We start from the raw sequence: 12,800 nt of genomic DNA on the forward strand, positions 1-12,800 counted from the left end.
CGTGTTTCTAGACACAGACAGCTCATTAGTAAGTATGTGAGGAAACAGTCACCTCTGCCAGGCTGGGTCCGTTAACAGCCGTGCTGTTTGTGAAAAGGAAAAACTGGAACCATCTAAATGTCCATCCATAGACCAGTGGTTATCACATGACAGAAGCTATGCATGACATTTAAGTACACTGGTCTGAATTTAGTTAAATGTTCACATAAAACACTGGAAGGTTTCACACTCAACCATTAACGACGGCATTAGACAGGGGAAAATGGATGACCTCTATGACAGTGCCTTTGACAAAAACAACAACAATGTATGCATGTATTATTCACATAATAAAATTAAAATACATGTGCATACATGCACACATATGCAAAGATGCATGTGTTGTGTGTGTACAAGCACACATATATACCCTGGCATGTGTACTCATATCCAACCAGGAGTATCCCCACTCCCAGGCAGAACCCCTGGTTCTCCTCACGTATTTTTGTTAGTTATGAAGGAGTTTATCTCCCAAACAGGTTAAAGACCACATGTGATTACACCACACAAACCACTCGATATCCTCGAAACACCTGCAACATGGCAGCTATTGAGAAGAAGTGCAGTCTCCCAGTCCCCCAGCAGCTTCTCTGTGTGGATGAAGCTAGCAGGGTCACCCACACAGATCAGCCATTGGGAAATCATGCAGTGATGGCCCCGCTAAGATGCCACAATTGTCCAGCACAGAGCAGGGGTCCGCAGTCTCGGTACTGGTGACACTGGGGGTAGGTCATTTGTGGGGGGCATCCTGGGCACTGTAGGGTAGTGAGCAGCATCACTGATCCTCCCCACCAGATGCCAAATGCGCCTTCCCCAGAGTTGTAACAACCCAAACTGTCTGTAGCCATGGCTGGAAGTCCCCTGGAGAGTTCCCCTTGCCCCTGCTGGGAACCACTGCTCCTGGGGAAAGGACAGGCAGGGCCACCCCAGGACGTCTGTACGGTGCAGCCCAGAAAGGCATTTCTGAGAAGCTCTTACTGTCCCACAAAGGCTGAAACACTGGGGACAGGACCCTAGTCTGTAGCTGCAGTGTTTTTCATACCGAGGTTCCAGCAATCTTGAAATACCTCTTTCACTCAACAGATACGAGGAAGTGCAGTGTCCTCCCCTGAATACGTTTCTCAAATACTCAACTGTTTACCCAAATGTATTATCTTGACATACCATCTCTGGAAAACAAAGAAATCACTTGCTATGTTTGGTAAATGTCACAGCGAAACACGTAACAATTATGTTCCCAAGTGTAGCAACCACCTAGTTTCTGCGTTTTATACAACACAGCAAATTCCAGCGCCCACATAGTGCAGTTCCAGAAGAAACATGTGAGAATGAGCAGAGGAACACTCCAAAGGGACAATCCCCTGACAAACCCCAGGCAGCTCAAGGGAAGGCCTGAGCCTAGATGGGGAATCTGAGCTTGGAGATAAGCAGCGCGGCCGCAGGGGCTTGGCCACGGTCCCCGGCCAAACAGAAAGCCCACCACGAATACCTCGGGAAAAGACGACGGGAAGGATGGGGTAGAGGCCTGGGCAAACAAAGGCCCATGTCAGTCCCAGCCTGCCCTCCAGTGGGGAGTCAGATGATCGGCTTTTGTTGCTATTTTTACATTTTCTAAAAAGGCAACGAAGTGGATTTCCAGACATCCATGAATGATACAGTATACTGAGCAGACCCAACTACTAAGCTTCCAGAAAGGACCCCTCACCCCGCTTGGCATTCTACTCCTCTTTCCCTACCCCCTAAGACAAAAGAAACTTTAAAAAGATATGCTTTATAGCTTTCTAAACTATATATTTTCAAGTCATTTGGTTTTAAGACTCTTTCCAGAATGCCAAAAAAACCAAAAAAACCAGAGCGTGTCTAAAAGGAGGACATGAGTGCTAGGCCAGGGTCAGACTATTGAAACCAGGGCCCCTGCGCACATGGGGTGAAACAGGACATGCTAAAAGTCCCGCACGCCTGTGAGGACTACGCACCACCTCTCGATTTTGCCCGTGCCCTATGGTTAAGACTGGGAGGGAGGGAGGGAGAGAAAGACAAACTTGAAAATGCACAAACAAAGTCAAGTCTAGATTTTCAGAAGGCAGATGATTTACAACACAGGTTAACAGAAACAATGGCCTTTAGATTCTCACTATCAAAATGAAATAGATTAGGTCACAGGTGGCAAACACAAGGCCCGGGGGCCGAATCCAGCCCTCCACCTTGTTTCTACCCAGTGGCAGCACCAAGCTCCTTGCCCCTAGTTAAGGAGAAGTTAGGTGTATACAGTCCTAAAATTACATTTGGCCCTTTGAAGGCAACCACGAGGCTGATGTGGCCGCCAGTGAAAATGAGTCTGACACCCATGGATTAGGTAATGCCAGCACCTGTTGACCTAATCTTTATTAAACTGTCTTTCAAACCAAGATACGTGACTTTTGCCATTAACCTATGGAGTTAGAAGCCACATATTTAAGAGAGAAAACCATTTGCTTACGGTGGTCTGAGGGACTGGCGCTCAGATGAAAGGAAGGACAGAGGGTATGAAGGGAGGGAGGGAGGCAGGATGGTAGAAAGATAGGGAGGTAGGGAGATAGGGAGTTCCAAGTACCTGAGAGGATAAGGAAAGCCAAAAAAGTATCTTTTTATTAAATCATGTTTATAACTATTTGCAATTTTGAGAACTCCACCATTTTAAACGGACGCAAAATTTTGTTACAAGGAGGGACCCCCCAAAAAACCCAGAATTTATTTGTAACAATTGTGTATTTATTCTTACATGTTTAAATTTCAGTCACCTTCAAAATACTCTCCATCTGATGCAATACACCTATTGAGACACTTTTTCCACTGCTCAGAACAGTTTTTGAAATCTATTTTGATGCCTTTTAGTGCTTCTGCCCTTTTCTGTTTCACCTCTTCCCCATCAGCAAAACTTTGAGGACTTTTTTCATCCAGGGAAACAAAAACAAGTCGCTCGGAGCGAGATCAGGGGAATAGGAAGGGTGGAGCATGGGGGTCATGCTGTTGTTTGGTCAAAAACTGCTGAACACTCAGCACGGTGTGTCCAGGTGCACTCTTCAGTCACCCGTCATGAAATGGGCAAATGCATTCAGTCTCCAAAACAAATTGCTGAAGCCAAACCCAGCCCCTCACCACACCGCCAGCTGGCCTGCTGATGCAGATGGATCTCTAGAATGCTCACCTAGCGGGGGGAGCCTCTACTACAAGGGGCTCGCCCTTCAAAAGATAATTCCAGTTTTTTGGGTCTCCCCCTCATTTATATTAAGAAGCTACTTTATTTTTTATTCTATCAGACACTACTTTCCAAAAAAATGTGGACAATGACACAGTGGAATACTAGAAAGTCTTTGCATGGGAGAAAGCAGGTGAGTGGAAAGCAAGATTTGAAAAAGGAGCTTCTTACCTCTTTCTGGCTTCTTCATACTGCCAGTTAAGCCTGACTCGGTCTACAAGTCTTGTTTTATCGTCGAAGACAAACTTTCCAAAACAGAGTGGGGTAGGGGGGAAAGGAAAGCATATTAAAAATATATTTTCAAAATAGAAAATTCATTTAAACTTTTAGCAACAATGAAGAATATTTGAATTCATCTTTCCATTTCCACTTTTCAAAGGTCTGGAAGAAAACACACCAAACGCTACTCAGCGGCTACCTCTGATCAGTGGGGCTGGGGAGACTTTTGCTTTCCCAACACTGGTGGGGTTTTTTAAACAGTGAAAGTGTACTTATTTATTGTGTAATTCCAAACAATAAATTACGTTTTAAGAGAAATGTGGAACTACTTGATAAAAGTTGGTACAAAGGCAAAACAATTCATCCCATTTTGTGCAGTAGATTCTCATCAACAGTGCCAATTCACCAGCCACTCTCCCCTGACATTTCCACAAAACCAGGAGAGAACCTTCGACCTAACCTGTTTCTCTCAAACCAGTTAAGAGTCTCTAAATTCTAAGTCTAACCTCATGATGAGCAGCAATGACTGAGTCACACAATTCACTGAGTCTTGTACTTCTTTCCTTCCTTCCTGCCAAAATCTCTGGGCAAAAAATGCCAGACATTTTTGACTTACAGATTCTTCTCATGGCCACCACATTCTTTAAACCAAAGATGCCTGGTCACAAATGCCCGATCCTACTTCAAAAAACAATGAGGGCAAAACTGAAAATAGGACTAGTCCAGAACATTCAAGACATAAGGAGTCATTATTTAAAATATTAGATTCCCCTCAAAGAGGCACTATCTACCAAAATTTGAAAATATTAGCTAATTATTTAAAACCCAGAGGTTTTTGTCAATGGTTCTTCCCTTTTTTTTCTTTTTATTTAATTTGAGGGAGGGCATTCTGCATTCCATTGATAGTTCATCTTTACTTAAGAAGCCCAAAGGAAAAGAAGCCATCCAAACTGTTTTCCCATTTGTAACAAATAAATGATAAACGTCACTCAATGGCATTACAGTAGTAGTGTTTTCAAGCATCTGCCACCCTGCTTCAAATGACGATTGCCAACTTTATTTTTGTGGCTAACTCAAGGTTTCACTAATCATCAAAAAAGGGCATTATGAAATTCTTTCAAGTCCCAAACAAAATTAATTTTAATTCAATTCAATTTCCTGCCGCTGTTTTAGAAGAGTAAGAAATAGCAACAAAGTATAAGCCAAGGGTGATACAGCCACAAAGCCTTGGAAAGTCGCTGGTCTAAGCCAGAGATCAGCGAACTAAGGCTGGAAGGCTCAATCCAGCCCACCACTTCTTTTTATAAATAAAGTTTTATTGGAACACAGCCTCACTCATTATTCACATATTGCCTATGTCTGCTTTTGCATTACAACACAGGTGAGTAGGTGTGGCAGAGACCGGATGGTCTATGAGGCCTAAGGTATTTACTATCTGGACCTTTACAGAAAAAGTTAGCTGATTCATACTCTAGAAAGTTATATGTCTGTCAAAAAAATCATCTAAACTCAACTCTCAAAAGGATTCTGCCATTTTTAAAAATCTGAATCACAAAGTTAAGAGGTAATAAGCAAATAAATTGTATCCCAGGCCACTGAACCTTCACAGCTGGATGTGAGAACAAATTTTTTTCTTCAAACTTAATGTCACAAAAGCCAAAACATTTCTGAAGAGAAGGTGGGAAATTAAAGCAAATGAATGACGGCAATGTAAAAGCAGCCCTTTTCTCTCGACCCACCCGGTTCTGCCCCGCGGTGAGCATACCTCTCCGATGATGTCGGTCTGAGACCCAGCGTCACAGACCTGGTGAGACTCGCCAACAGCACCCTGATGGTGAGGGAACTCTTGCGGGTCATTCAGAGAAAAGTTATTCCTGAACCCGTCAGTGAGCTTGGCCAGGCTCTGCAACAGAACGAACAAGCCAGTTGAACAGAGATGGTAATGTGCCTCTCTTTCTACAAGCAGTCGTTTCGCTCTGGTTGCAGGTCAGCCGCTTCTTCGCTTCTTCGCTGCGGGGCTGGACACCCCGACCCCATTCTCGTTAGATTTAAAAGAAATGCCCAGCACTGCGTGTACCTGTAATAAAATGCTCAGTGATTTAAATCAGATAGCAATTGAGTCCTCCTGGCACCATGTGAATAATATCAAGAACAACTGTGGGACCGTTCTTCCTGCTTTTCAAAACTTTGTGTCACCTTAAAAAAAAAACAAAAAAAAAACCCATTCCCTCCCCAAAACCCCAAACTCCTTGAACAGAGAATAGTGGTTGCCACTGCCAGGGCCTGGGGGGAGAGGGAAACAGAGAGATGTCAGTCAAAGGGGGTAAACTTCCAGTTTGATGACTAAGTCCTGGGGAAGTAATGTGCAACATGGTGACGACAGTTAACAATACTGTACTGCACACTTGAAACTTGCGTAGAGAGCAGATCTTAAAAGTCCTCATCACACACACACACACACACACACACACACACACACACACACACACACCCCAAAGGTAACTGTGTGAGGTGATGGAGGTGTTAACGAATTTTATTGTGGTGATCATTTCACAATATATATTATCAAATCATCCCATTGTACACCTTAAATTTATACCATTTTCTTTGTGAACTGTACATCAATAAAGCAAGGGGAGGGGCTTTCACATCCCAAATGTTCTATCAATAAATGAGCCTGAGATGAATGCTACCTTGACATCTTTGTAAACCACACAGAAGGTGAAAACAGCTTCCAGACGACATTTACACATTTTTATAACCTAACTTTTCAAGCATAATTCTACGTGGTCAAAAGTCATGTCATATATGTATGTTAGTTTGCCAGAAATCAGAGGAAGCATGTATTCTGGCACGGAGAACCCCTTTGAGCGAAGGTTAAAGAGAAATCAATTTCCTACAATTTTTTAAAAAGACTATTTCTGCAGACACCAGGGCGCCCAGGTGCAGTCCAGCACGTGCAGCTGGCTCTGGATATCGACAAAGGCATCCTGGAGTGGGCCGATATTGTTAAGGTCGTATTAAGAAAAACAAAACAGCTTAGTAGATTTTACTAGAAGATGTTGCCCTGGAGCTTCTTAGAGAAGATGCTGACATCTGAAGCTTCTTCAAGAAATTCTATCTCCAGCCTCCACAGTGCAGAACCCAATTCAGGCAACTGGGTGGCTCTGCCCCAGCTCTGCACATTCAGAAAGGCCAGGGCCCAGGCACCAGCTCAACCACCTAGGGTGAGGCCTCTGTGTCCCCGCGGTTAAACACCACCTGGCTCAGGCCTGGGGTTTGGGCTTGGACTAGATGGATAGCATCCAAAGAGCGCCTGTGCACTGCGCACAAGATGCCTCAATGAATGACAGCTGTTCTCCTTCCTACCAGTGCTTGGAGAAAAGCTGACAATTGACCATTTACCTCTCATGACTGGGAAAGGGTGCCTGAAAATACAGATTTCTGGACCCCTCAGCCAGAGAGTCAATCCAGTAGGCCTGGGGTAGGGCTAGGTAACCTGCAATTTAAAGAGCACCCTGGGGACACTCTGCAAGTCTCAGCTGTCCTTGACCTTAGGAAGTAATACCCTGCAAGGCAGTTATATGTGTACCTGTCTCGTTTGGCCAGTGAATCTGAGCTTTGCTTCCCATATCCTTCTGCAGAATCAAGACGAATGCCTACCAGGTGCTAGGTGTGAACTTAGTGTGTTGAGCCAAAAATAAAAGTCGTAACAGAAACAATTGCATGCATGCCAGAGTGGAGTAAAAAGAACAGCATGTATCCATTTGTAAAAAGTCAACTTTTTCTAAAAATAAGAGAAACTACAAAAACTGAAGGTGCAAAAAAGTAAAACAACCTAAAAGCTACAGTGATCCCAGTCATATAATTACATCCATGCACGTGGTAGAGCGCTACGCAGCTGTATCAAGGATGAAGGAGCTCTTTGTGCACAGATATGGGAAAAGGTGGGTTCGATCGTTGTGTGACGGAGCCGGTGCAGACCAGCAGACACAGTCCTCGCTGTCTGTGAGGGCAGCTGAGCGTACGCAGAAACATGAGCGGTGCGAGAAGGGGGAAGATAGCAAAACTCCCTAGCATTGACTTTTTGAATTATTTTGATTACTGAACACTGTGAATGTATCACTCATTGTTGTGGCTTGAACTGTGTCCTCCAAAAAATGTGATCAAGTCCTAAGCCCTGGAACCTATGAATTTGAGCTCATTGGAAACAGAGTGTTTGCAGATGGAATCAAGTTAAGACGGGGTTATACTGCTTTAGACTGGGGTCTAATCCAATGACTGGTGTTCTCATAAGAAGAGAATATTTAGACACAGAGACACAGGGAGAACATCATGTGACAATGAAGGCAGAGATTGGAATGATGCATCTACAAGCCAAGGAGTGCCAGCAGCCACCAGAAGCTGGAAGAGGCAGGAAGGAGCTTCCCCTAGAGCCTTCAGAGAGAGCGCCGCCATGCTGATGCCTTGATTTCAAACTTCCAGCCTGCAGATTCTGAGAAAATCAATCTCTTTGCTTCTAAGCTACCTGGTTTGGGGTACAGTGTTCTGGCAGCCCTAGGAAATTAATATGTGTTATTTTAAATATGTATGTATACATACACATAAAAGATATATGCATATGTAATATTATATATACACATGTCTTAGAATATACATGAATCATACACATAATAAATATAGAATATGTTTTAAATCCTAAATGAGGGAAAGAGACAAGTGACAGACAGATGGGCAAGGCTCTGAAGAGCCCTGGCCTCTTACCTGCATCAGGTCCCGCCTCTCCTTCTCGCCTGTACAAATGGCTTTCTTGATGGTCCGGAGCTCACTCATTATAGCCTGCGCCTCATCCAGTTTGTAGCTGGTGTGAGCATTTGACATCTTACGATCAATCCTGGTTGGAAGAGAAAAATATTGTCATTGCATGCAAGATTATCGCATTCTATTAAACATGACAAAAACCTCAAAAGCTTCATAGAAAGGTAGGAAACAGTGAAAACAAGGTTTTGGCAAAGGAGGACAGAGACCACATAGAGCCCCCTCATTGTGGTGAACACAGAGATGAGACTTGTGCCATCAGGTGAAGACGATGTACAGTCGGGGTTCCACTGATGATAAGACGAGGTCACCAGCTTGAATAACTGCCTGAGATTTGAACTCCCCTCTCTGAGAGGAGGATCAGGTCTTATTCACTTATGCCCAGCATCTGGCCTAACCATCCACTAAATAAACACACAACCAAGCTCTGTGTGCAAGGAGGATATATGGGAATCAGCAACAAGTAGTGACCTTTCATTAAGGATGCCTTGTACAAAAGTTGAAAACTCGTATGTTTCCTCTATGTATCTCTTTCTTTTATCTCATGCTGGTTCTAATTTATCCTTCTCTCTCTACTACTCACCTCCTCAATTCTTTCCTTCAATTCAAACTCCCTTCCCTCCCTTCCTCCCTCCCTCCCTTCCCACCTGCCCCCGTGTGCACGAGGCCTGCTTCTGGGTAGCAGAAGCAGAGGACTGACCAAGATGAGGCTTGGCTCTGACCTTCCAAGAGCACGGAACCTCCTGTACCATGTCCTTTGTCACATCTTCCATACCTAAGTCTTGAGTCTTAGAAGACCTCGGGGCTAAAGAAGTTGGAATCCTTTGTTCCAGAAATGGAATGCATTCCTCTGGAGAGTCACTAGCGGACATGGCAGGTTCCACCTCCACCATTACACCGCTTCCGGTTCTAAGTTGTTGCCCCCGTGTTAACTGAAAATCTAGATCTCAACGGCCAGTCCAAACGCCCTTATTTTCCACTCACACAAAAGCATCCTGGCATGCTGGTGGGTACAGGTGACACTCCAGCTCTACAGTGGGACTCTGGGCAAGTCACTTCACCTCTTCAAACCTCAGTTTCCTCATCTCACATGCAGATACTAACGATGTTTCTCCCACTTAATAAGAAGGTGTAAGGAAAGGGCTGATCCGGCAGAGGCCTGGTGTATGATGTTTGTGGTGATTATTACTATTATCAGGACAATTCTGGATCTACTTACTCACAGGAGTAAAAGTAAATAATTCACCAACTCTAGTACTTTATTATCATTAACAAATTCCTGGCCACATGCGTCACAACTCACAGCAAAACTCAGCACCGGAGCTGATCTGAGCTGTCAGCACCCCTGGAATGAGAGAAGGACAAATAGAACAAGCAGGAAACCATCCCCTCCCTTTGGAAATGGGCTCAGGGGCTCAGCAGCAGTGCTGTGACTGCCATCAGTTTCAAATCAAATATTTATGAAAACTGCTCCCAAGTCCTCTTCCACAGACAAGCGGATGCAGGCGCACCATAGGCCCCACACATTAAATGGGGACATCCCTAAATCCCAACATGGCCTGGCCATGTGTTTTTCCACTTCAGCTTTTCTATGGAGAATCAAGAGTCTCTAACACAAGACAGAAATAAAAGGCCATCCATCTCACATCTGCCAAGGAAGTGGCCTGACTTTTCTCGCAGAAAAAAATCTACTCATTTACATAATAATGTCTTCTCATATTCATCTTCTGATCAAAGACTTCCCAATACATCTCATTTATGGCGCAAACCACAACCCACATAGACTGATGAACTCTGTAGAAAAGGATTACAGCATTTCCAGACTGAAAAAACAACAAAAACCTAAGACCAGAAAAGTCCAATTTGTCTGTAACAGTCAATGACCACAGCCCCTGCTAACCAGGTCTACTGGCTACTCCAGAATGAAAAATACAGCCGAGGGCTCACCACCTAACACCGACACCCATATGGAGAAATGAAATTCAACTACTTTAAACAAAGTTATTCCACTGCCCGAAAATCCATGCTAGTCCAATAGCCACAGACACACAGCCACGGCTCAGGCTGCAGTGAGGGATGCCAGCTATGCGAGCCCCAGCTTTGTACTTAAGTGTTATGATTTCCTTTTCACTTTTAGCAACTATAAAGCCTAAGGGTGGCCACCAGGAAACCCAGGGACAAAGCCAGCAGTCTCTTAAGGCACCAGCTTCTATGCTGGGAATGGCTGCCACACAGAGGAAAATGGGCTGCGATGCCCATCAGGCAGAGGAATCAGCACCCTGTAATCCATCCTATCAGTGGACACCACACAGTGCCTAAGAGAAGTTCAACTTCACCACCACAGACATGGGCTCCGGCCTGAGCTCTAGCCGAGCGCTCTGAGACCTCGAAGAAGCACGAAGACTGGCCTAGAGCAGCTGTTTTCACTCAGTTCCAAGGATATACCCACGTGGTGAGCAGGAGCAGCTAAAGGGGGAGCCTGCTAGGGCTTAGGGACCATCAGCCCTGCTTCAGCAAGTACCTCCCCTGCTTTGCAGTCTCAGCTGTTCTGCTTCTACAGAAGATGATGCTTGTGGGGAAGGGAAAGAGATGCCACTGTTTAAACAGTGTGAAAGCTATTGGAGAACATGATCTCAATGTTCTAGGAATCTCTGCAATATTGTCATTTAAAAATGGTTATATATTACTGTAGAACATATCATTATATAACAAAAATGTCACTATATAAGTATAACCTTATATAAATATCTTATATAGTATATATTATTTGATTACATTATATAACTATATAAATAGCATATTAAAATAGTTTAAAGTCTGAAGGACCCGCTAGGTGACAAAGTGTTGCTGTGTGCTTTACATTTGTCACCTCTTTTAATCTCCTCAATGGCTTTACAAGATAAGCATAATCTTCTGAGATTTTTTTAAATGAAAAAATTGAGTCTCAGAGAGATTAACTAAGTGGCCCAAGATGACAAGCTAAAATCTGGCAGAGCTGGGACTCAAACCCCCACCTCCTAATTCTCAAGTCTGCATTGGAGGCCCCCTGATACCACAGGTGTACCCTTACTCAGAGCGGCCAACGTACAATCCACAGGCTTATATATACAGGCAAGCAATGCCCCACAGAATTCAAGCCAGTTCCAGTTTTCAAATGTGGTGGATTTTCACCTAACAAAAACCTGAAAGGCCAGACGACCTCTTCTTTTACATCTGCAAGATCACGTGGGGGGTTCTCCCCCTTTTTGTCAAATTCTCTCTAGAACTTGGGTCAAATTCAGAGGATGTGCTCAATGATTTGGTATTTTCTAAAATATCAATATATTACATTTCCTAAAGAAAATAATAATTTTTTAAATTTTTAATAGTTCAAGACAGTGCTTATACATCTCAAATAAAATGATCGGAAATTGATAACTGCCCAACAAAAGGCGGTACTGGAGTGCGCTGTGGTCTGAGTGTTTATCCTGTCTCCCCCCGAAGTTCACATACTGGAACCCTAATGCCCACTGTGACAATGTTAGAAGGTGGGGCCTCTGGGGGGTGATCAGGTCATGAGGGAGACATTCTCGTGAATGGGGTCAATGTCTCTACAAGAGGGACCCAGAGAGCTCCCTGCCCCTCTCACCACGTGAGGACACAGTGGGAAGGCGGCCATTTTTGAACTTGGAAGCAGGCTCTGAGGAGACCTGGCCATGCGGGCACCCTGATCCTGGACTGCCAGCCTCCAGAACTATGGAAAATATAATTATGTTGTTTACAAGCCACCCAGTCTGTGGTATTTTGTTATAAGAGCAAGCCAAATGGACTAAGACACACTGTAAAAAAAAAAAAAGTCTAGTACTTGGAATGCTCAGTCTCTACTTTTTACCTCTCGACATTTTGCTGCAGCTTTGGGGAGGTTGAGTGACTTGCTGAAGGTCACACAGCCAGTAAGAGGCACAGTGAGGTTCCCACTGAGGCCCGTCACACTAGCCCTCATGCGTTTCATCACCAGGGGGTTAATACCCTTCAAGTCAAGGCCTCCAAACTCACACTGTGTCAAATCTCAAGGCCACCCACACAGCCAGTCAACTGTCGTCCCAGACTAAACCTTTTTGGTCTTTATGGTCTGCTCTCGAAAGAAATGGTGAGAGAGAAGAGGAGAGGCACAGCCCCAAATGATGACCGTAGTACTATTGAGAAGGCATTTTTGAGATGTTTATCATTGACCTCTTCCTCCTGCTGCCCTCGTTTCCATATTTGTTGTTCAGTTCAAGATGTCAAGAGAATTGCACTGGCACAAGTAAAACCAAACGACTTCTTAAACCCACATCTTGAAGAAAAGGGCTGCCAGGCCTCTAAAGATATTCCATGTTAATACCACACATTACAACCCAAAAGAATGAGAAGTTTTGTTACAACTCTACCTTTTACATCACCAGCTCTGGCAGGGGGCCTTGAATGAACCTCAGAAAGCTTCCGGCAGCTTTCTATCAACAGCAGG

The 12,800-nt window shown here is 44.2% G+C and overlaps 1 protein-coding gene across 8 annotated transcripts in view; it reads right to left on the minus strand.

Moving 5' to 3' along the window:
• WWC3 (WWC family member 3) overlaps positions 1-12,800 on the minus strand; it is a 100,245-nt gene that overhangs the window by 30,230 nt on the left and 57,215 nt on the right. For all 8 annotated transcript variants that reach the window (XM_053917224.2, XM_053917223.2, XM_053917220.2 and 5 more), the window contains 3 exons: positions 8,261-8,390; positions 5,262-5,399; positions 3,449-3,522 (listed from right to left, as the gene is read on the minus strand). In XM_053917224.2, the coding sequence (XP_053773199.1) occupies positions 3,449-3,522; positions 5,262-5,399; positions 8,261-8,390 (342 nt within the window). The remainder of the gene's footprint in view (positions 1-3,448; positions 3,523-5,261; positions 5,400-8,260; positions 8,391-12,800) is intronic.

This window comes from Desmodus rotundus, chromosome X (assembly GCF_022682495.2).
Source record: "Desmodus rotundus isolate HL8 chromosome X, HLdesRot8A.1, whole genome shotgun sequence".
Taxonomy (NCBI): Eukaryota; Metazoa; Chordata; class Mammalia; order Chiroptera; family Phyllostomidae; genus Desmodus; species Desmodus rotundus.